At 36.6% G+C, this 24,316-nt stretch overlaps 4 protein-coding genes and 2 long non-coding RNA genes across 6 annotated transcripts; 4 read left to right on the forward strand and 2 right to left on the reverse strand.

Annotated features, from left to right (window-relative positions):
- Positions 384-1,712, forward strand: LOC104770425 (glutaredoxin-C4). The gene is made up of 4 exons (XM_010494853.2): positions 384-620; positions 1,078-1,151; positions 1,313-1,411; positions 1,504-1,712. Exons 1-4 carry the CDS (start codon positions 463-465, stop codon positions 1,578-1,580), a joined length of 408 nt encoding a protein of 135 aa, XP_010493155.1. The 5' UTR covers positions 384-462; the 3' UTR covers positions 1,581-1,712.
- Positions 1,736-4,742, reverse strand: LOC104770426 (PHD finger protein ALFIN-LIKE 5). Its single transcript, XM_010494854.2, has 5 exons — positions 4,469-4,742; positions 4,193-4,225; positions 3,427-3,655; positions 3,190-3,325; positions 1,736-2,178 (listed from the first exon to the last, which is right to left on the reverse strand). The coding sequence occupies exons 1-5, from the start codon at positions 4,569-4,571 to the stop codon at positions 1,876-1,878; spliced, it is 804 nt and encodes a 267-aa protein (XP_010493156.1). The 5' UTR covers positions 4,572-4,742; the 3' UTR covers positions 1,736-1,875.
- Positions 5,020-8,139, reverse strand: LOC104770427 (protein bem46). Its single transcript, XM_010494855.1, has 8 exons — positions 7,740-8,139; positions 7,389-7,424; positions 7,191-7,269; positions 7,045-7,099; positions 6,830-6,946; positions 6,064-6,228; positions 5,518-5,745; positions 5,020-5,394 (listed from the first exon to the last, which is right to left on the reverse strand). The coding sequence occupies exons 1-8, from the start codon at positions 7,975-7,977 to the stop codon at positions 5,386-5,388; spliced, it is 927 nt and encodes a 308-aa protein (XP_010493157.1). The 5' UTR covers positions 7,978-8,139; the 3' UTR covers positions 5,020-5,385.
- On the forward strand, positions 9,513-13,924 carry LOC104770428 (protein Brevis radix-like 4). The gene is made up of 5 exons (XM_010494856.2): positions 9,513-9,702; positions 9,791-10,233; positions 12,833-12,968; positions 13,054-13,454; positions 13,550-13,924. The coding sequence occupies exons 1-5, from the start codon at positions 9,604-9,606 to the stop codon at positions 13,626-13,628; spliced, it is 1,158 nt and encodes a 385-aa protein (XP_010493158.1). The 5' UTR covers positions 9,513-9,603; the 3' UTR covers positions 13,629-13,924.
- On the forward strand, positions 22,335-22,829 carry LOC104770429. Its single transcript, XR_002036978.1, has 3 exons — positions 22,335-22,370; positions 22,494-22,579; positions 22,689-22,829. It is a non-coding gene; the product is annotated as an uncharacterized LOC104770429 (long non-coding RNA).
- On the forward strand, positions 23,441-24,060 carry LOC104770431. The gene is made up of 3 exons (XR_002036961.1): positions 23,441-23,533; positions 23,615-23,740; positions 23,834-24,060. It is a non-coding gene; the product is annotated as an uncharacterized LOC104770431 (long non-coding RNA).

A 24,316-nucleotide genomic window follows, 5' to 3' on the forward strand; every position in this document is an offset into this window, starting at 1 on the left:
ATATAACTTGTGAAGAATGTTTTTAATAACTTTATAAATGATTTTGACTCTTTTATTCAAACTGATGTTGTGTCACATATATATTATATGTTTTTTTTTTTTTGGGATGATGTGTGTATATGGTTTTCTAGAATTGCGTATTTTTTTAACAAAAAAAAAAAAATAAATAAAATAGAATTGCGTATTTTAGGGGGAAATCAAATTGAACCCGCAAGACAAGTTGGTGTTAAAAAAAACGTCTTAGTACCAGCTTGTCATTATCATGTACTGGGTTTGGAACGGGCTCAAAACAGTAGGCCTTGATTTGGGCTTTAATACGACCCGGATTTTAAATGGGCCTGATTAAACCGGACCCGTCACGACACTCTTGCTTACACGCCGTACAGTTCAATCCTGCAAGTGATCTCACTTCTATTGGCATCTATCTCACTGAGAAGAAGGAGAAGAAGAAGAAAAGGAGCCATGACAATGCTTAGATCTATCTCGATGCTAATGTTGTTCGTCACACTTGTTATATCCATTTCCATGGTGTCCTCTTCTGCTTCATCCCCTGAAGCCGAGTTTGTTCAGAAGACCATCTCTTCCCACAAGATCGTCATTTTCTCCAAATCCTACTGCCCGTATGTCTCTCTATCTCTCTTTGGCCATTTCTAATCAGTGATCACTCTGAATTTGCATAAAAATTGGATCTTGTGTGTTTTTGTTTGTTTAGATCTTATTAATTGAAACTTGAGTGAAGAAGACTCTTTGTTGTAGACTTTCTTGACTGAGTAATCTTCACATTACGTATATGAGTCTGTCTCTAACTTGATGAATCCAATGAGCTTTGCCTTTTTTCTTGTATTGTATTCGGTAGATTGGGATCTGTGACAGAACTTTGTTATCTCTGTTGAGCTACATTTATATGGGTAATATGTTCAAACCAATTTGGATTTTGTTCAAGAGATTCAGGTTCAGTAATGTGTTGTGTATTTGTGCTCTTTGCTTTTCCTTTGCCCCTTTTAGAGATTTAGAGATCATGTACCTATAGATGACCATCTCTACTTTTCTTCTTCTTCCATGTGGTTTGGTCAACAGCTATTGCAGGAAAGCTAAATCTGTGTTCAGAGAGCTAGATCAAGTTCCTTATGTTGTCGAGCTTGATGAAAGAGGTGCGTTTTCATCATCCAACTATGTTTCTTAGCTCTTTTTTGCCACGAGATCTGGAGTCTCAGACATTTCTATTAATTGAAACTTTGATGGATCACCACCACTTAGACATTCAGTTGTGACTAACGGTCGAGAGATTTGGGTTAAAATTTGGGTCTTTCAGAAGATGGTGGGAGCATCCAAAGTGCACTTGGAGAGATTGTTGGAAGGCGAACAGTACCGCAGGTCTTCATAAACGGAAAACACATCGGAGGATCAGACGGTATACTTACCTTTCCTTCTCCTTCAAGGAAACTTCTTTGCTTATGATATCATTTTCTTACTGACAGATTTATCTTTGTTTCTGGTTTTCAGATACTGTAGATGCGTATGAGAGCGGGGAACTGGCCAAGCTTCTTGGTGTTTCCGGAAACAAAAATGCTGAACTCTAGGTTGAATATAGTTGGAAGAATTGATAATACTCTTTTGTGTTGAGGTGTAAACAATTCAATTTCCAGTTGTTTGAAATTTCCAGTTGTGAAACTTATCTTATCAAAGACTGAAAGACTACAACTTGAGTTATACGTAGTTGGGTTGAGAAATCAAATCTGGACATGCTTCTAAGTAAACAACAAACAGACTAAGATAGATTATAGATACATAGCTAAGTAACTATGTCTGAACAACAAACAATTTGGAGGATAGATAGATTATAGATACATAGCTAAGATTAGTCGAATAAAACGTTTAGGGTCGTGCTCTTTTGTTGCTGCAAGAAGGGCACTTGTAACGCTTGATATGCTCAGCTCTAGCAGGAGTGATCTTCACACACTGCCCGTGGAACCATCTCTCGCACTTGTCACAGCCAATCCAAAATTCATCAGAAGCATAGTTATCTCCACAAGCTCCACACAGGGTTTCACCGTGTTCATCTTCATCCTCATCCTCTTCATCTTCCTCTCCCTCTTCCTCTTGCTCTTCATCTTCATCTAATCCTTGTTCCTCTTCCTTGGCCTGTATCGTCTTTAAACTTTTGCCATCTAAACCTCTCTGCATTCCAGACGAAGGATTATATTAACCACACCATTATAGCCAAAGTGTAAACTTCAAAAAACTAATCAACAGATGTCATTGGATTGGTAAATTTTGAGATAACTTGGTCGTTTCATTACATGCTGAGGTAGTAATTACAGAACAGCTTCTTTTAATTCATGCTAATTACAGATCCAACAATTACAGTTAAAGATACTGCCCATCTTTGTCCTATCTCAAACCTAGAGGTTTCTTAAGCTGCAAGATGCAAACTACAATTACGGAAGTAAGATTGTTATGCTCAGTCTATGTTTTAGAACATCAATAGCAAACTGTGTAAGATCTTACAATCTATAATGCATACCATAGAAAAGTTGTTTCAGGACCAAAAATGTGCATCACACTTCATTCATGCTAGAAGAAAAGGAGAAGTACGAAAGCAACAATAGAGACCTTGAAGCCAAAAAAAAAAAACTCAATCTCTGATACTTTAACCCTATGAGAATATGCTTATGGGTTATCTGATACATAAGTATATGTAGTTATAGTAGAAGAGGGTAAAAAAACTATTCTCTAAAGACACTTCCAAGATTATGTAATGACTGGATATAAAAATGTCATATATTGGTCCTTTACGATGTGAAAAAACATATGCCAGTGCTGTGGTTTTTCAAGTATCCATTTAACCATTCCTAATTTCTGAAAAACTGCAAAAAAACAGCCAAAAAGAAAGATGATAAGAGTAGACTAAAGATGAAGCTTCAGTATGTTTATCACTATCGAGACGTTTTTTGCAGGTTTCTAATTGAGTTGCTAGCTCAACTAACGGAACAACTTAGATCGTTTACCATGGGAGTTACATAGAGAATCAATAGTGGTAGGACCAAGTTGGGAAAGGGTTTGGAAGAGTAGCATAAGCTCTAGAATTCATCGTAGGGTTATTTGGTTTGGTTTTTCTTAATTAACAGTTAATAAATAAAGGAATACATGTTCTGAATCTTATTAGAGGACAGACAGCATGAGTCTTACCACTTTTGAATTTGACTTGGATTTGTTGCCATTTAGATTTTCTGAAGAGGGCTTTTCCCTTGTTTGTTTTTTCGCATATCCAGTTACAACTTCAAATACAGTAGGAACTTCATTCATCATGTTGAACAATCGCTTCCTGAATTAGTAAGTGCAAGGGGGTTAGTATGGAAATGCTGGAGACCTCATGATAACTAATGGTAGAGATATGAGCAGAGATCTTAAAAACAAAGATGATACCTGTCAGCTTTATCGAAACCAAATCTTGAACCAAAGTAAAAGGAGACAGAAAGCAACCACGCATCACTGTGGACAGCAACGAGAGAAAGCCAGTCTTTTTCCTGCATTCCATCTCTGGCAAAGTTAATGCCGAGTGCAGGTTCGGGGAGCTCAGGTGGAACTTCTTCAGCTGGTAAGTTAACTTCCCAAACTTCATTAGGGAATCCATACAAGCAAAGATTCTCCTTCTCTGAAAATGTCACAATACAAAAAGGTTTAGAGCTGCAAGGAATTTCATAATGTGCACACATGCTTAGAGACAAGCAACCTCTGTGTAGTTGTGACAATAAAGCCATAGCCAAAAGCGAGATAGAAAATGCAGAGAAAGATAACAGCACAAAGGCGAAAACTATTGAATCATGGGGAGACCAAATCACGAAACTATTGCTCAAATGTTTAATATCATCAGTCATTAGTACAAAACAAAGTAAGCAGAAGCGAAAGATAATGTAAAATTCAGTGTCCCTATTGATTCGGATAAGCTTTACCATGTCATGTCAGTTCCGAAAACCAGACAAGAAAAAACTACAGCAGAAAATAAAAGCAAAGCTGTATAGAAACCGCATGAATCACACTACAAAAGAAACCGCTATAAACGAGAGACCATAAGCATTAAAAGAGTTACAGGAAACCCACAAGTCAAAACCGTGAATAAATGAAGCAGCTTGAGAGAAATCACTTAGTAATAATTAAAGCTAGAGAGAGAGACAGAGGAAAAACGCCTAACCAGGATCACATTGCTGGAAAAAATCTTCCACATCTGCAAATCCAAAACCAAGTGGATCAATCAGAAAATTGTTCTCCAAATTTGGAGAACTAAGTATCACCAACACAACACTTAAGCACAATTGTTTCGGAAGTACTCTGAATCAGAGCACCAAACGATCGTCATGAGAAGTATTTTAAATGAAAATTTCAAAACCCATAAGAAAAAAAATCAAACTTTACAAAATTTCACTGAAAAAAAACAAACTTTAGAAAACGAAGAGAAGAAGAAGATTACCAGTGGTGAGAGCTTGGATGATGCCAGCTCGACGGCCCTTGAAATCTCGGAAGACTTCTTCGACAGTTCGAGGGTTGTAGTGCGCAGCTCCTCCTCCTTCCATGTCTATCTCTTCACTTTCACTCTCTCTCTCTCTCTCAGAATCAGAAACGATGCAAGAGCGGCATTGACAGTGAGGTTTGTGTCTTTTTTTTTAGAAAAGCATAATTTTTTTTGTTTGGATCGAAGTGATAAAAGTAAGAAAAAGTTGAATGAAGACGAAAATAAAGGTGCTGCATCCTCCGTGGACCGTGACAGACCCGATCTAGTCACACACTTTTGTTTTTCGTTCTTTTTTTATCACTTGGTCTTGGTGTATAAAACACTGTTGAGAAAGACCCAAACCACTCACCATAGCTTATTATGGCATATTAGTTCAATATAGCGTCACGATGCTGGCAGATTGACTGTATTTGGCAACAATCAAGTTGAACAAATGATTATGATGAAAGCTTTACTCCAATAGTTTTAAAGATCTTTGAATTAATACAAAAGAAACGCGAGAAAATATATAATAGACAGACAAATTCAAGATTTTAATTATATAACCATGTCTTTGCACTTTCTCAATCATCTACACAGCAATGATCATTCAGAGGAAAATGGTTACGATCAGAGAAACACCAACACTTGGAAAAATAACCAAAAAAACAAAAATGAGACGAAGCAAATGCATCTGATTAACCTACACTTGCCATCTCCACTAGCTGGTTCTGCTTACAAAGTATCTCTCCAATATCTCACTCTAAGAACAAGTTGTATCACTCCCAAATGCAACATAGGTATAAACATGCTTATAAAGATACTGTCGTTTCAAGTTGCAGTTGTCGGAGCCAAGTGAGTCAAATCCTCCTCTAATCACAACATCGTCAACTCATTTACCTTTCCTGTCATCAGATAATAGACCAACGCCAATCTTAGACTTCTACTTCAGGAACAAAACATCAAAAGAAAATCTCAAGAAGCATTGATAAGACACATTATTTCTAAACTTCGAGAAATGATTTTACCCCTATAGTCCTTCCTTTCTCAGCCGCATGCTTTTCAAGAAACTGCACGTTTGTTTTCCAGTAAAGGTCACCACCAGACAGCCATGTATCCATATGCATCCCATTTGGAAACTCCACAAAGGTGCACTGAGGATTACGGGCAGCTGCTTTCGCATACAGCAATTTCATGTGAAATGGAGGGACCATCTCATCTTGCAGTCCAGAGAGGAAAAGCACCGGCTGTTTGACCTGTTATTGTTTCAAGATTAGTTTATCACGGGTTGCTACAGACAATCAAATTATGAGACATTGATCTAACAGGGACATATTTTTTGCAGGACATCAAACTCCCTCCTTATCCCTTTTAAGTTTAAATCCATGGAACAAATCAGAGAGCAATCAGTCAGCTCGTGGTGTACATTAATGCATGGGATATATTAATATGGAGGTCGTTAAGGTAATATAATGTTATCTGCTTGTTTAAGTCATTTCTTTGGCATATGCAAACTGTAAACAAAAAGAATCCATCTGAAGATAAATTTGCTAGAGTCTACAACTGCTTCTTACCTCACCAATAGCATCAATTGTTTTCCAGGGGGAGCGCACAACAAAATTAAGAAGCTTCAGGCTTTTCGTACCACTTCCTCCAATAAACCACTTTAAGAAGGGCAGCAAAACGCCAGCCATATCAAGAATGGAAGTGAAAGTGTTTTCCAGAATCAATGCAGATACCTATATAAGGACAGTTGCAAATGGTAAACATACAACCATTTGACGCGTGGATATCAAATGAAATACTGAAAGTAGAAACGACAAGGAAAAAAAAAATATGCAACTTATCAAGCATCTGAAAATTTCATTTACCAAGAAATTCTTTGAGAAAGATAGTTCTAGTGCATATAACAGTAAGTTTCGGTGGGGGTAATAAAAGGAGACTACTCACATATAATATTGCTAAATGGCTAAACTTTTTCACAGAATATAAATAAATTCCGGTAGAACTGACCGAATCGATCATTACAGATAACAAGTGACTAGAATCTAACTAATGAGTTACTCCAGAAATTTTTGTACAATCAGCCTCCAGGTCATCTGCCAAAGACCATGAGTAATAATCTCAGATACTGATAAGAGGCTATTCAAACCAGGCCCCTAGAGAAGTGCAGAGGGTGTCTTTAGGCCATTTGGTTAGTCTCATTTGTAACCATGTGGGACTCTGAATTATACTTCTCCCTTTAAACGATAACGGCCTCTCAATCTCTCTGCTTCTAAATTAAATGTACATTTCCTCTACTCATAACATGCTGCCAATAAGAGTATTTACTAATATTACCTTATCTGGATTGTTCTTGGTAAGCAAAGCTCCAACAGCTCCCCCAAGCGACCTTCCAAATACAACTATTCTAGATGTATCAATGTCAGTCCTTTGAGAAAGGTGATCCAACGCAGCCTAACAAAAGCATCAGACAAGAAAATGGGTAATAAATACAAGGACACAAAACAGAAGAGTTCAAGAATATCTGGATAGATCTAGAGAGACGAGCAAACCTGAGCATCTTTTGTGAGTCCATGTTGTGAAGGATAACCATCACTTGCCCCATAGCTAAGCACAGGAAATTCAATCAGCATTATGTAAACAGATCCACCAATGATTAGACTCAAAAAAGTTTAATTTTTGGATGAATTAAACTAACCCGCGATATGAAAGCATGAATACATTGCACTTCAATTTCTGTATCATGATGCGAACCATCTCCAAACGATGAGCGATGTCTGGGGTTCTAAGGTCAAGGCCGTCACAAGGCAAAGAATCCCAGCTAAATGAAGCTAACTAAATGAAACAACAAATATATAAACCAACAAAGACCATGAAATGGCTCTGGAAAGGATACTTCCGGCATTTTCTTGGAAAAATAGAATGGTCGGACCTGCACAGAAAACAATCAAAATATCAACTATCAGAACTCGGACCCTCAAACTCGGTCCAGTTAAGCTAAAGCTACCAACTAGCTTTTGAGTAGCTGATAAGTTCCAAACTAGCTTAAAAGCAGCAAAAGATCACAAATCTGGGAAAAGGAGACTAAAACCTAGCTGAAGAAAGTGAAATCAAGACCTAAAATCCCCAAAATCCGGTAGATTCAAAAGCTTTCCGAAATGCATAAACCAAATCCACCAACAAAAAACTACTGAATCGATGAACAGTATCGATACACAACTCAAAAAATCGAAAAAGAGAAAGAGACCTCGACATTCGGGGAACATCTTGATGAACCAAGCGTGAAGGCGTACGCCATCGGATGATTGAAGCCAAACGTCCTCGTAATTAAGATTAAGCCTAGCGGGAGTGATCGGATAAGCCTTGCTCAAACCAGGAAGAACCGGTACGTAGACAAGCTTCTCCTGGAAAGCTACGAGCAGCGCCACTCCGGCGACGACTATCCCTCCTACTCCGTAGAACAACGCGCTCACGTACGTCACCATTTTCCTCTTGTCTCTGCTCAAGGAGCAGATTCCAAAATCCGAATCCGAGTCCGTAACAGAAGCAGCGGGATCGAAACGCACCTTTTTCCACTTTCTATCTGTATCTCTCGTGGATTTTGCTTTTCTTCTTCGACAGGAGAAAGTTTTTTACAGGTGAGAGAACTGAGACGGATTGTGAGTTTGTGACAGAGAAGGTTTTAGTGGGCCGAAACTTAAAGCCCATATTTAGATATTTTATTACTAAAAGCCCGTGATTGTTGAATTCTTGAAGTTAAATTTTCGTTCAGCTTTTTTTGATGGAAATTGCAACTACGTGTATGTAGTGTGGAGACTTTTGAGTTTTGAAACCAATGACTGTACTAGTAGATTAGATATGCCTCCCAAAAGCCTACCTTGAAATCTTAGTGTCACTAGTATAATGTTTTTCGAACACCAAAATCGAGAACAAGACCATAGTGGCTGGTCGAAGATAACTTTTAAAATAAAATAAAATGGAAGAGTTGTTTATAATGTTTTGGCCAAGGGTGGTCCAAGACTTGTTTCAATTTCTAGTTTAGTACATTACATCATTGACAACAACAACAACAACAAAAATCAGTCAAAGCAACGAGTGTTCTAAGCGCCAATATTGTACTTACGCTTTGAATGTGGCTTATCATAAACTTTGAAACAAAGAAAGAGAAAATTGGTCGAATCATCTTTTAGATAAAAAGTTCTTATGTGAGAAAAAGAAAAATGGTAAGTGCTCGTCCAATTTTTGTATGTTGCAAAAAATAAATGCATCTTTATGTATAGAAAATACTTACACCCTAGTAATTTTCGAGTGGTTGGATCAATCATTCACATGAAATGTATAGTAGACGAAGACACCACATATTTATATCTTGTCGGAATGGAACATATACTTGCTATTTGTCGCATTGCTATCTTAAAATGTCAGATAAGTTGCAATCAGAAGCGTTATGAATTGAACAAACAACACACTCTAGCTATATACATTACACATTAAATGAATGAATATGCTAAGAAGTAAGAACAACTTTTAGTATTATTGACTTATTGTGATGTACTCCATATAATAGCTTAGAGCCGCACATAAATATCTTTCGTTTTTAGGTTTCTCAAAAGTCAGAGTCAAGAGTTTTTGCATTACCTCGATAATTCAATCCTGCAAGCACACTTGACTACTTGCGTTAGATGAAGGAAACGACCTTTGATACTTACGAAAGTTTGAAATCCACAGACTACAATCATGTATATAGTCTTAACCTACTGACATGTTTTAGCTAATCAGTAAACAAAACTTTTTTTTTGCTAGACACCAAAACTTTTTTACCATTTTTACTTTCATTATTATTTTTTACCACCGAATTGCGTAATTACCGTAGAGAGACTCGGAACCTTTATGGAACCGGTAATCCCGGTTAAAAGTTTCTTAAGCGCAAAATTATAAAACAATTATTAAAAAAAAAGAGAGAGACAGAACAAAAACTTAAAAAGAGCACCAAAGCCAAAAACAAACCAAAGTAGAAGAAACTGACACCATTCTCTCTCTCTCTCTCTCCGTATCCAAAAAAGAGAAAGAACAAAAAAAATCAAATCAAAGACCAAGCCAGTCGCCGGAAAATGCTGACGTGTATAGCTCGTTCAAAGCGAGCCGGCGATGAATCTTCGGGTCAAACCGACGATCCGGATTCCAAACACGCCAAATCTTTAACTTCTCAGGTAAACTAAATTTAAATCAAACTCTTAACTCTTCTCCTCCTTCTCCGTCTTCTCGGTTCTGATGGAGGGTTCGTCAATTCAATCTCAGCTCAAAGACATGGCTCTGAAAGCTTCGGGAGCGTACCGGCATTGTACGCCGTGTACGGCGGCGCAGGGTCAGGGACAAGTGCAAGGACCAATCAGGAACAGTCCTGTGTCGGTAAAGTCGGATTTCGAATCGGAGCAACGGTTCAAAATGCTTTACGGAAGATCAAACAGCTCGATCAACACAACGTCGGCTGCGGCGGCGGCGGCGGCGCAGCAACAACAACAGCCTAGGGTATGGGGAAAAGAGATGGAAGCGAGGCTAAAAGGTATATCGAGCGGAGAAGCGACACCGAAATCGGCGAGTGGGAGGAACCGGGTCGACCCGATAGTGTTCGTGGAAGAGAAAGAGCCAAAAGAATGGGTTGCTCAGGTAGAGCCAGGTGTTCTCATTACCTTCGTTTCTCTTCCCGGCGGTGGTAATGATCTCAAACGGATACGTTTCAGGTACGTTACTTTAATTTACTCTCTTCATTCATATCTACGGTTATGATCCTTTTGTTGACTCTGTTTGTTTTTGATCCTACGGTTAGTTTTTACTTTTGCTTCGTCGTTGCCTCGTTTCTTTAAAAAAGAATTTAGCACGTTTTGTGTTGGTCGTGATTTTGTGAGACTGAACTCAATCTGATTTTTCTAAAAAAATTATAAAATCAGTGCAATCTGAAAATCTTTGAATGCTATTTTCTAAAAATGGATATATACATATTATATTGAAATTTAGCGTAGATAATGTTTTACGAGTATGATTTTGTTTTGTTTTGTGGAGTTCAATGTCTAGGCAACATATGTTGATAATAACTAAAATTCTAGAGCATACGAATCTAACAATCATGCCATGTCTTTTTGTAGAAATGTACGTACTTATTATTTTTATTTTTTTTTAAGAATACAATGGTATAATATCTCGAATTCACGATTAGAAGACATGGCCCAACTAGGTTTTTCGTTTTTTTTTCTTCTTCTTCTCCTCTTTTGGTTTGATCTTGATTCAAGTTTTATTTAAAGTTTTAAAGCTATTCTAAAATTAAAAAGGTGTTTTTGATTTTAATTTGATTGAGTTTGGAATATGTGTGTTTTTATACGTAGGGAAATATAAAACAAGATAGTTAGCATTTAAATTGAGTGAAAATCGTCACAAGTAGTTTTGGTTTATTTATGAACTAAAAAAGTTAGGACAGTAAGTAAAACGTATTACCTCAGGAAAAAAAATAAAAGTTTTTTTGATGCACCCAAAACTGGAGTGTTAAACTATAGAAGAAGGGGTAAATTGTGGGTGTGAAAATAGGGAAAAAGTTGGTAAAAAAACAGAGAATGGGACCAGAGTTGTCGACTGTAACGCTTCACGCCTAATGACTAATGAGAAGCAAAGGCCGTAAAGGTTCAAAAAGCAAAATATATATTGGGGTGTTCCCCTTTTTAAAGTGCTTTCCTTGGGTCATCTCTTCTCATTCTGTCTCTCTCTTTTTTTTTGCTTTTTTGATCATTTTTTATTTTCTCTTTTTGTTTTCCTTCAATATCAATAATTTCCAGTTCACATGAAAAACTTTGAGACTTTTCTCTTGAAATTTGATTTTTAAACATAAATGAAATCACTCTAGAATGGTGTCACTATAAGTTTGCTAAAACTTGATTCTTTATGGGAGTTGTTAGATGATACATTTGTTTTCTTTGTTTATATTAGTTCAATCAAACATTCCAAAATCATTGTTTGGGTTCATTTATATATATTATTTTAATCATTTTCACCAATACTATTTCTTAACGTTTTCTTCTACTATTAAAATATAAAAATCTTGTTTTATTGAGCCCATGAGTGCCTTATTCTCCGCGTCTTTGTCCTGTTAAACACATTATTGCTGTTGTTGGAGAGCAGCATAGGAAAGAATAGTTCTTCTCATTATTCCAAAAGACAAAAATAGTAGTATAAATTATTCTTAAAGACCAAAAAAAAAAACAAAGCAAATAGCTTTAGCCTTTAGCAATTAGCACAGTTTCGTTCACTCTTATGTCGCCTATTGATAAAGACAAGACAATTTCAACGTATTTTGTCTCTGCCTTCCTTCGATTCTTTGTCTTCTTTCGTACTATAATTAATCACACTTCTTCTACTTCTATCACTTACTGTCTGTTTTTTTGTTTTGTCAAAACCTTCTTTTTGGTCTCTTTCGTTTAGTTCACAAATTTATTGTTATCTTTTCAATCCCCTGATTAGGTTAAGTCCTAACAGTACTCTGTTACATGTGTTTCTTCTTCTTTTGTTTAGTTCTTGTTTTGGTAAACCAAAACAAATGAGTTAATATAACTTTTGGAGAAATTAAACCAAAAAAAATTGAGTTTGCTTTGAGAAATTCTCTCCTACCCACCTTCCCAATTATTTTTCTTTTACTGTGTAGGACACAATCATATCTCCTAATTATTAGCTTTGACCATTGTTGTCGCTATTTCGTCCTTCATGATTTTTTGTTTTCCTTTATATCTACGAAATTTTGATTGATTATTTACTATTGCCCGGCCATTAAACTAACAAAAAGATCCAATCAATATTTAAAAGGTTGGATCTGTGTCTCTTGTTTTCAACTCTCTTTTCTACCCCCTTAGCCTATGTGTTCAATTTGTCAAAAGGTTTATTGAATTAGCTGTTGTTATTTTGTCAAATCTCCCTTTAATCCACCTTCGAGTGTGCCCACTTTGGTCCTCTGGTCCTGGTTTAAAAGTCACTTCTTTCACTAATATTTTTTTCTTATTTAACTTAGAATCTCATGTGTCAGAAAATCTAAGTGAGCCAAGGTGTGTTGTTCCGGTAAATTACACTAGAACATTATAAGGAACTTTAGGTTTAGCTGGTAACAAACTAACAATAATTACCGGGGTTAATCTGACAATTTACTCTTACGATGACAATTTTTTAAATCACCCCTTAACTTGATTTTTCAATGTTTCATCTTGTGCTCTTTGACTGCTGTACTCTATCATGACCTTTTCCTAGTAACATTGAAGAAAACTAATGTATCGTCTTACTTGTGTTTTTTTATTTGTCTTTGATTAGCCGAGACATGTTCAACAAGTTACAAGCTCAACGATGGTGGGCAGATAACTATGACAAAGTAATGGAACTTTACAATGTTCAAAAACTAAGCCGCCAAGCTTTCCCGCTTCCCACGCCACCTAGATCCGAAGACGAGGTAATTAGCTTTCTCACTATATCAGGTTGATAAATTAATAAGCCGTAATTAGTCACTAATTACTCCTGACATATTTTTGATTTAGAATGCAAAAGTGGAGTTCCATCCAGAGGACACTCCCGCAACACCACCTCTAAACAAAGAACGGTTGCCTCGTAACATCCATCGTCCAGCTGGATTGGCGGCTTACTCATCCTCGGATTCACTGGACCATAACTCAATGCAGAGCCAACAGTTTTATGACTCTGGTATGCTCAACTCAACTCCTAAAGTTTCAAGCATCAGTGGAGCCAAGACAGAAACTTCTTCCATGGATGCTTCCATAAGAAGCAGCTCCTCGAGAGATGCAGACCGGTCAGAGGAAATGTCGGTAAGCAATGCGAGTGATGCTGACAACGAATGGGTGGAGCAAGATGAGCCTGGCGTTTATATCACCATTAAAGTATTACCTGGTGGGAAAAGAGAGCTTAGAAGAGTCAGATTCAGGTAACTAAAAAAGAACTTCCTTACATTGATTCAAAACCCGGGTTTATTACAAGTGTAACATCACTCAAAAACTGTGTGTTTCTTTGGCATTGTAGCCGAGAGAGATTTGGGGAGATGCACGCGAGACTGTGGTGGGAAGAGAACAGAGCAAGGATACATGAACAATACTTGTGATCGTCGTCTAGATGCATCTAAAGGGTTTTGTGTTTTTTATTTATTTCTCATTCTCTGGTATACCGTTTTTTTTTCCAGCTCAAGTAAATACTTCCACAGGTACTTCTTGTGCCCTCTATGAAATGAATCTCAAATATCAATTGTGGAATATGTTTTAAGGAGGCTTTCTTATTTACTTCCTTCAAAAAAATTTTTTGCAAAAGCTTGGAAATTATATAATGTTTGTCTTTCTGTTCTTTAAGTGTATTTACGGTTCACCGATGGGTTTTATAAAATTACCAGCGAGCGTTGGATAACTAACGAAATAGGGTCGATAGTGTCGTCTGTATGATCAAAAAGGTTAAGATTGAAAATTATTTTACTGTCCAATGTTGTTTCTTACTGTTTGGGTCAAAAGACTCCAAAACCAACCTGACGACCATAGGGGGATCGATATACAAAACCGAACGAAACGTATCAGTGAAACTGTAGTTTTATTTCTTTCTACTCAGACGCCTGTGGCCTGACATGGCCTGTATTAATTACAGTTGTTATGTTGAACGTGAAACCTACAATTTTGTTAGAGAAGTGCATAAATTCGCATGTCGTTGCGCCTCCAAATCATATCGATGACTCTCTGTTTGAGATGTAGACAAATAAAAATAAGGTCAAGATTAACTATAACATCCTTTCGAATAGAATTTTTTTTTCTTCTTTCGATTAAAGGATATCTTAAGCCAAGTTCAACTGGTTTAATAGAGTTGGCTTTGTAATGGCATTTGAAATTCTATTTTTCACATTGTTTGTTCCTTTTTGGCTTTGTCTTGTGTAACTAAAATATGTAATAAAATTTCGTTTTCTTTAATTTATGTGAAGGGTGATTATTTGGTTGGATGAAAAAGATTATTACAGGAAGCTTTAGGAGCCTAAAAGGAAACGGATGCATAGTTGGATATGTTAGCCATAGATATATGGGAAAATTGGAAATAAAGGAGGTTTCGATTACAGTGATCAGATGATGATAATTCTGACTCACATATGTCTCTCTAAACTATATCCAACTATAACCTCCTTTATATCCAACTATGTCTCTCTCCATATACATATGTTTATTTCCAAAGTATACAGAGACAAAGGCTAACGACGTAGTTCTAACTCACAACAGCCACTTGCCAATTTGATTTGAACCAATGCATATTGTTGAATATAAAAAGATGATGATAATTACGAATAATGATGAATATAAATCCATAGGCGAGAGAACAAATTATTGGGCCTAAAATTCATTATGGGCCTAGATCAAGCGCATCCACCGCCACCGGAGCTCGTTTGACGCAAAGTACCGTTATATAACGACGCAGTTCTGACGCACAACAGCCACTTGCCAATTTTTTCCTTTTTGTCAAACTGCCAGCTGTCTTTCCAACCGTTATAATTCTATGAAAACGACGCAGTTTTATCGCACACGCTCCTAAATTGCCATCACAGCTGTCATCTCAATTTCTTTCTTTTATGTACCGTTACGACGCAGTTTTTAGCAATCAGATGTGTCTATGTATACACAGAGATAAAAGCACGGCCTAAACACTTTTCTGAGATTCTCAACCAAATTAGGGTTTCTGGCGAAACGATGATTAAAGGTTTGAATTTTTTCCCCAATTTTCGATTCTGCCGTTTTATTTCTCTGATTAGGGTTTTATAGTCATCTTCTTTCTTTTACTGCCGCACCACTGTTTGATTCTTCACGGATTTTATCAATCTAAGGCTTCGGAAATTTCAGATAAAGATTGTTCTTTTTTCAAGTAGATATTGTTCTTTCTTTCATATTTGGTTTCTGAATTTAAGAATAACTGGGTTTTATTTGTCTCTTTTGTGATTAGGGTTTCATCCACAAGATCATCATTCAAGAGTTCCGCTTGGGAAAGTTCTTCGAAGAGGTACTTATGATTATAAAGTTCTTTTTTTTAATTGCTTACATTATCTCTAAAGCTTGTCTTTTTTTTTCGCGTACCTACAAGTCAGATTCTTTCCTGTTTCGTCCTTCAAATTTTTCTTTTGTTTTCTAAGTTTTCCGATTCAGTTTTTGATTTTTTTTCTCTCAGATTCTTAATTATGTCTTGGATTTAAATAAACTGAATCATACTGGTTTGTGTTTTTCTTGAGTTTTGCAGAATTGTTTCTTGTTTTTTTCATCTGGTTACATTAGGGATTTGTTTGTTTTGTCTGCCTTTTCGTTTCATCTGGTCTAGTTTGTGGTTAATTATGTTCGACGGCTTCAACTTTTCTTTTGGGTTACATTAGGGATTTGTTTGTTTTGTCTGTCTTCTCGTTTCATCTGGTCTAGTTTGTGGTTAATTATGTTGACATCTTCAATTTTTCTTTTGTTTTCCAAGTTTTCCCGGTTCAGTATTTTGTTTTTCCTATTTTCAGATCCAAGATTATGTCTTGGAGTTAAGTTGAATCATACGAGTTTGTTTTTTTTCTTGAGTTTCACATTCTTGTTTTTCATCTGGTTGTGTTTGTTTCTTTTCATGTGGTTTTTGTTTGTATTGTATGTGTTTTCGGTTTATGATCACAACGGGTGTTCACCAACACATTAATGAGGTAATTTAAATTACCTCTCTAACTGTCCCTTGTTGCCTATACAAATGCCTCGGCTCAGTCTTATCTTAATCATAAGATGAGTTTTTGAATGAGAAAAAGATTGGTGGTGTTGCCTAAACGATTTGTCCCTTGTTGCCTATATCAAATGCCTTGGCTCAGTCTTATGTTAATCATAAGATGAGATTATAAATGAGAAACGGATTGATGGTGTCGTTCATGAATGAATGAGGTAATTTAAATTACCTCTCTAACTGTCCCTTGTTGCCAATACAAATGCCTCGGCTCAGTCTTGTTTGAATCACAAGATGAGTTTGTAAATGAGAAATGGATTGATGGTGTTGCCTAAAGAATTTGTCCCTTGTTGCCAATACAAATGCCTCGGCTCAGTCTTGTTTTAATCACAAGATGAGTTTTTAAATGAGAAATGGATTGATGGTGTTGCCTAAACGATTTGTCCCTTGTTGCCTATATCAAATGCCTCGGCTCAGTCTTATCTTAATCATAAGATGAGTTTGTAAATGAGAAAAAGATTGGTGGTGTTGCCTAAACGATTTGTCCCTTGTTGCCTATATCAAATGCCTCGGCTCAGTCTTATGTTAATCATAAGATGAGTTTGTAAATGAGAAAAAGATTGATGGTGTGGTTCATGAATGAATGAGGTAATTTAAATTACCTCTCTAACTGTCCCTTGTTGCCTATACAAATGCCTCGGCTCAGTCTTGTTTTAATCACAAGATGAGTTTGTAAATGAGAAATGGATTGATGGTGTTGCCTAAAGAATTTGTCCCTTGTTGCCTATACAAATGCCTCGGCTCAGTCTTGTTTTAATCACAAGATGAGTTTGTAAATGAGAAATGGATTGATGGTGTTGCCTAAAGAATTTGTCCCTTGTTGCCTATACAAATGCCTCGGCTCAGTCTTGTTTTAATCACAAGATGAGTTTGTAAATGAGAAATGGATTGATGGTGTTGCCTAAAGAATTTGTCCCTTGTTGCCAATACAAATGCCTCGGCTCAGTCTTGTTTTAATCACAAGATGAGTTTTTAAATGAGAAATGGATTGATGGTGTTGCCTAAACGATTTGTCCCTTGTTGCCTATATCAAATGCCTCGGCTCAGTCTTATCTTAATCATAAGATGAGTTTGTAAATGAGAAAAAGATTGGTGGTGTTGCCTAAACGATTTGTCCCTTGTTGCCTATATCAAATGCCTCGGCTCAGTCTTATGTTAATCATAAGATGAGTTTGTAAATGAGAAAAAGATTGATGGTGTGGTTCATGAATGAATGAGGTAATTTAAATTACCTCTCTAACTGTCCCTTGTTGCCTATACAAATGCCTCGGCTCAGTCTTGTTTTAATCACAAGATGAGTTTGTAAATGAGAAATGGATTGATGGTGTTGCCTAAAGAATTTGTCCCTTGTTGCCAATACAAATGCCTCGGCTCAGTCTTGTTTTAATCACAAGATGAGTTTTTAAATGAGAAATGGATTGATGGTGTTGCCTAAACGATTTGTCCCTTGTTGCCTATATCAAATGCCTCGGCTCAGTCGTATGTTAATCATAAGATGAGTTTGTAAATAAGAAAAAGATTGATGGTGTGGTTCATGAATGAATGAGGTAATTTAAATTACCTCTCTAACTGTCCCTTGTTGCCTATACAAATGCCTCGGCTCAGTCTTGTTTTAATCACAAGATGAGTTTGTAAATGAGAAATGGATTGATGGTGTTGCCTAAAGAATTTGTCCCTTGTTGCCAATACAAATGCCTCGGCTCAGTCTTGTTTTAATCACAAGATGAGTTTTTAAATGAGAAATGGATTGATGGTGTTGCCTAAACGATTTGTCCCTTGTTGCCTATATCAAATGCCTCGGCTCAGTCTTATCTTAATCATAAGATGAGTTTGTAAATGAGAAAAAGATTGGTGGTGTTGCCTAAACGATTTGTCCCTTGTTGCCTATATCAAATGCCTCGGCTCAGTCTTATGTTAATCATAAGATGAGTTTGTAAATGAGAAAAAGATTGATGGTGTGGTTCATGAATGAATGAGGTAATTTAAATTACCTCTCTAACTGTCCCTTGTTGCCTATACAAATGCCTCGGCTCAGTCTTGTTTTAATCACAAGATGAGTTTGTAAATGAGAAATGGATTGATGGTGTTGCCTAAAGAATTTGTCCCTTGTTGCCTATACAAATGCCTCGGCTCAGTCTTGTTTTAATCACAAGATGAGTTTGTAAATGAGAAATGGATTGATGGTGTTGCCTAAAGAATTTGTCCCTTGTTGCCTATACAAATGCCTCGGCTCAGTCTTGTTTTAATCACAAGATGAGTTTGTAAATGAGAAATGGATTGATGGTGTTGCCTAAAGAATTTGTCCCTTGTTGCCAATACAAATGCCTCGGCTCAGTCTTGTTTTAATCACAAGATGAGTTTTTAAATGAGAAATGGATTGATGGTGTTGCCTAAACGATTTGTCCCTTGTTGCCTATATCAAATGCCTCGGCTCAGTCTTATCTTAATCATAAGATGAGTTTGTAAATGAGAAAAAGATTGGTGGTGTTGCCTAAACGATTTGTCCCTTGTTGCCTATATCAAATGCCTCGGCTCAGTCTTATGTTAATCATAAGATGAGTTTGTAAATGAGAAAAAGATTGATGGTGTGGTTCATGAATGAATGAGGTAATTTAAATTACCTCTCTAACTGTCCCTTGTTGCCTATACAAATGCCTCGGCTCAGTCTTGTTTTAATCACAAGATGAGTTTGTAAATGAGAAATGGATTGATGGTGTTGCCTAAAGAATTTGTCCCTTGTTGCCTATACAAATGCCTCGGCTCAGTCTTGTTTTAATCACAAGATGAGTTTGTAAATGAGAAATGGATTGATGGTGTTGCCTAAAGAATTTGTCCCTTGTTGCCTATACAAATGCCTCGGCTCAGTCTTGTTTTAATCACAAGATGAGTTTGTAAATGAGAAATGGATTGATGGTGTTGCCTAAAGAATTTGTCCCTTGTTGCCAATACAAATGCCTCGGCTCAGTCTTGTTTTAATCACAAGATGAGTTTTTAAATGAGAAATGGATTGATGGTGTTGCCTAAACGATTTGTCCCTTGTTGCCTATATCAAATGCCTCGGCTCAGTCTTATCTTAATCATAAGATGAGTTTGTAAATGAGAAAAAGATTGGTGGTGTTGCCTAAACGATTTGTCCCTTGTTGCCTATATCAAATGCCTCGGCTCAGTCTTATGTTAATCATAAGATGAGTTTGTAAATGAGAAAAAGATTGATGGTGTGGTTCATGAATGAATGAGGTAATTTAAATTACCTCTCTAACTGTCCCTTGTTGCCTATACAAATGCCTCGGCTCAGTCTTGTTTTAATCACAAGATGAGTTTGTAAATGAGAAATGGATTGATGGTGTTGCCTAAAGAATTTGTCCCTTGTTGCCAATACAAATGCCTCGGCTCAGTCTTGTTTTAATCACAAGATGAGTTTTTAAATGAGAAATGGATTGATGGTGTTGCCTAAAGAATTTGTCCCTTGTTGCCAATACAAATGCCTCGGCTCAGTCTTGTTTTAATCACAAGATGAGTTTTTAAATGAGAAATGGATTGATGGTGTTGCCTAAAGAATTTGTCCCTTGTTGCCAATACAAATGCCTCGGCTCAGTCTTGTTTTAATCACAAGATGAGTTTTTAAATGAGAAATGGATTGATGGTGTTGCCTAAAGAATTTGTCCCTTGTTGCCAATACAAATGCCTCGGCTCAGTCTTGTTTTAATCACAAGATGAGTTTTTAAATGAGAAATGGATTGATGGTGTTGCCTAAAGAATTTGTCCCTTGTTGCCAATACAAATGCCTCGGCTCAGTCTTGTTTTAATCACAAGATGAGTTTTTAAATGAGAAATGGATTGATGGTGTTGCCTAAACGATTTGTCCCTTGTTGCCTATATCAAATGCCTCGGCTCAGTCTTATGTTAATCATAAGATGAGTTTGTAAATGAGAAAAAGATTGATGGTGTGGTTCATGAATGAATGAGGTAATTTAAATTACCTCTCTAACTGTCCCTTGTTGCCTATACAAATGCCTCGGCTCAGTCTTGTTTTAATCACAAGATGAGTTTGTAAATGAGAAATGGATTGATGGTGTTGCCTAAAGAATTTGTCCCTTGTTGCCAATACAAATGCCTCGGCTCAGTCTTGTTTTAATCACAAGATGAGTTTGTAAATGAGAAATGGATTGATGGTGTTGCCTAAATGACCTTGTTGCCTATACAAATGCTTCGGTTCAGTCTTGTTTTAATCACAAGATGAGTTTGTAAATGAGAAATGGATTGATGGTGTTGCCTAAACGCTCTTGTTGCCTATACAAATGCCTCGGCTCAGTCTTATGTTAATCATAAGATGAGTTTACAAATGAGAAACGATTTGTCCCTTGTTGCCTATATCAAATGCTTCGGCTCAGTCTTATGTTAATCATAAGATGAGTTTACAGATGTTAATCATAAGATGAGTTTTTAAATGAGAAATGGATTGATGGTGTTGCCTAAACGATTTGTCCCTTGTTGCCTATATCAAATGCCTCGGCTCAGTCTTATGTTAATCATAAGATGAGTTTACAGATGAGTTTACAGATGTTAATCATAAGATGAGTTTACAAATGAGAAACGATTTGTGCCTTGTTGCCTATATCAAATGCCTCGGCTCAGTCTTATGTTAATCATAAGATGAGTTTACAGATGAGAAACGGATTGATGGTGTGGTTCATGAATGAATGAGGTAATATAAATTACCTCTCTAACTGTCCCTTGTTGCCTCTACAAATGCCTCGGCTCAGTCTTATGTTAATTATATGATGAGTTTGCAAGTTAGAAACAGATTGTGTTGCCTATACTTCAAATGCCTCGGCTCAATCTTATGTTATTCATAAGATGAGTTTGTAAGTCAAAAACGGGTTTTGTTGCCTATATATCAAATGCCTCGGCTCAGTCTTATGTTATTCATAAGATGAGTTTGTAAATCATAAACGGATTGATGGTGGTGCTCGAATGAATGACTGTCCTGTGTTGCCTTTACAACAAATGCCTCGGCTCAGTCTTATGTTAATCATAAGATGAGTTTACAAATCAGAAACAAATTGATGGTGGTGCATGAATGAATGACTGTCTTGTGTTGCCTTTACAACAAATGTCTCGGCTCAGTCTTATGTTAATCATAAGATGAGTTTAGAAATCAGAAACAACAGGATGGTGGTGCATGAATGATTGGCTGTCTCGTGTTGCCTATACAACAAATGCCTCGGCTCAGTCTTATGTTAATCATAAGATGAGTTTATAAATTAGTAACGGATTGATGGTGGTGCTGGAATGAATGATTGTCCCGTGCTGATTGTACAACAAATGCCTCGGCTCAGTCTTATGTTAATCATAAGATGAGTTTATAAATCAGAAACAACTGGATGGTGGTGCATGAATGATTGGCTGTCTCGTGTTGCCTATACAACAAATGCCTCGGCTCAGTCTTATGTTAATCATAAGATGAGTTTATAAATCAGAAACAACTGGATGGTGGTGCATGAATGATTGGCTGTCTCGTGTTGCCTATACAACAAATGCCTCGGCTCAGTCTTATGTTAATCATAAGATGAGTTTATAAATTAGAAACGGATTGATGGTGGTACTCGAATGAATGATTGTCTCGTGCTGGTTGTACAACAAATGCCTCGGCTCAGTCTTATGTTAATCATAAGATGAGTTTATAAATCAGAAACAAATTGATGGTGGTGCATGAATGAATGACTGTCCCGTGTTGCCTTTACAACAAATGCCTCGGCTCAGTCTTATGTCATAAGATGAGTTTATAAATCACAAATGAATTGATGGTGGTGCATATACAAATGCCTGTCCCGTGTTGCCTATACAAATGCCTCGGCTAAGTCGGATACAAGTAGTAAGGTGAGTTATATGGTAGTGGATGAATGATTTGGAATTTGGTTATGGTTGGTAATGGATTATTTCCATGTTGTCCATAGAAATGGATTGTAGAATACTAAAGTAAGTTTTATCCCAAATTATATGATCATGTTCACAACTATCTTTGTTTCTAATGACTGTTATTTACATTTGCAGGTTTTAAAGCGATTGATTTCTTGGAGCAAAGAAGGTGAGGCTGTTTTTGTTTCTGCTCCATGTTTTATTAATATACTCGAGTGAACAGTTAGCTACTTATTTCCTGTCATAGTGAAGTTGCTGATTTTCTCGTTTTTTTTTGTGTAACTCTTACCAGTCGCTTTTTAGGTTAAGAGTGACTCTAGGAAGAATCTATTACTTATGTGTGGGTGTAAAGTGGCAGATGGAAATGGTGTTATGCTGGTAGGATTCCTCCCAAAATTTTCTAGTTACATATCAGAACTTATCTCGGAGGAGAGAGTTGTTATTCTCTTCCATTTGTATGATATGAATGGTCTTTTCTTTCTGCAAGGTTACTGGTGTTAGAGTCAACACTTGATGGGGTTTGCTGATGGCCAGTATCTCTGGAGACATTGGTGAAGAAACCCTCTCACTGGTTATTTTAGCTACTCTTAAATGTTGTGCTAGTGATTCTTCTGACTCAGCCATATCTTTCCTGGTTATTATTTTGGAACTCAGCCATATGTTCGTCACAGTATGAGAGCAATCCTAGTTGACAAATGCAAATTATGTATGATGTCCTCTTTGTTTTACAGATATTTCACAGGTTACACAAAAAACAGAGGTTAAGACCTTCAATTTGTTAAAGGGAAGACAAATATTGGTCATGTAGTTGATGATGTGATCAAAGTTGTTACTGTAGCGGTATGTTTCCATCTAAAAGTCTATTAGGGATCTGGCAGTAAAAATCTTTAACTTGCTTTAGAAATGCTAATACTCGGCTATTGCTGCAGGTTACAATTGTCGTAGAGTCATAGTGGCAGTGCCTGACGGTCTTCCATTGGCTATCACATTAACGTATGTATTTCCTATCTTGGCTATATCAGACTCTTCCACTACTTTCTTGTGGTAGTTTCATAGTAGAGAGTTAACTTCTCTTTGCTGATTATATTTGCTTGTCTTCTATTTTGTTTTGTTTCAGCCTTGCCTATTCAATGAGGAAAATGATTGCAGATGAGGCTTTGGTATGCTTATTTTACCTTCTCACTATGTTACTTGTATGATGGGAGGGAACAATATATGATTCTTTTAGCAGTTCTTTTATACAGGTGCGGAGGCTATCTGCTTGCTTGTGAGGCAATGGGTCCTGCCACCACTATTTGCGGCGATAAAACTGGACCACTAACTTTGAATCAGGTGTGTTTTGTGTTTACAAACATGGGTTCTTGCTCCATTGTTATATATTAGAATAACCCCGATTGTCATGTTTGCAAGCAGAGAAGTAGTCATATGTGGTCCACTAATAGGTTGGATTTCAAGCAATACTGATGAATGCGAAGGAAGCTACAGCAGGTTGAAATTTACTAGAGGGAACACTGGGGACTATCGGACAGTAAATAGAAGGTAAAAAAAAAACAAAAGCTGAGCTAATATTTGAAAGCAAAAATAAATGATTACATCATCAGACTCTTTGGTTTTTGTTGCAATTACTTTCAGGTTTTTAATGGAGGATGACGTATCCTTTTTTCTGGTGTTTTTAGATGCACCAAGTCTAGTATTCATAAATTGAGCTTACAGGTAAAAGAAGTGAGTTAAAACTCTCAAATATTCATAAATTGGCTTACAGGTAAAAGTGAGCTTAAAAAATTGAGCTTACAGATAAAAGAAGTGAGCTAAAACTCCCAAATATTCATAAATTGGCTTACAGGTAAAAGTGAGCTTAAAAAAACTNCAAAGGTAAAAAAAGAAAACAAAAGCTGAGCTAATATTTGAAAGCAAAAATAAAAGATTACATCATCTGACTCTTTTGCTTTTGTTGCAATTACTTTCAGGTTTTTAATGGAGTATAGGATATGACGTATCCTTTTTTTTTCTGGTGTTTTTAGATGCACCAAGTCTAGTATTCATAAATTGAGCTTACAGGTAAAAGAAGTGAGCTAAAACTCCCAAATATTCATAAATTGGCTTACAGGTAAAAGA

This window comes from Camelina sativa, chromosome 20 (assembly GCF_000633955.1).
Source record: "Camelina sativa cultivar DH55 chromosome 20, Cs, whole genome shotgun sequence".
Classification (NCBI taxonomy): domain Eukaryota; kingdom Viridiplantae; phylum Streptophyta; class Magnoliopsida; order Brassicales; family Brassicaceae; genus Camelina; species Camelina sativa.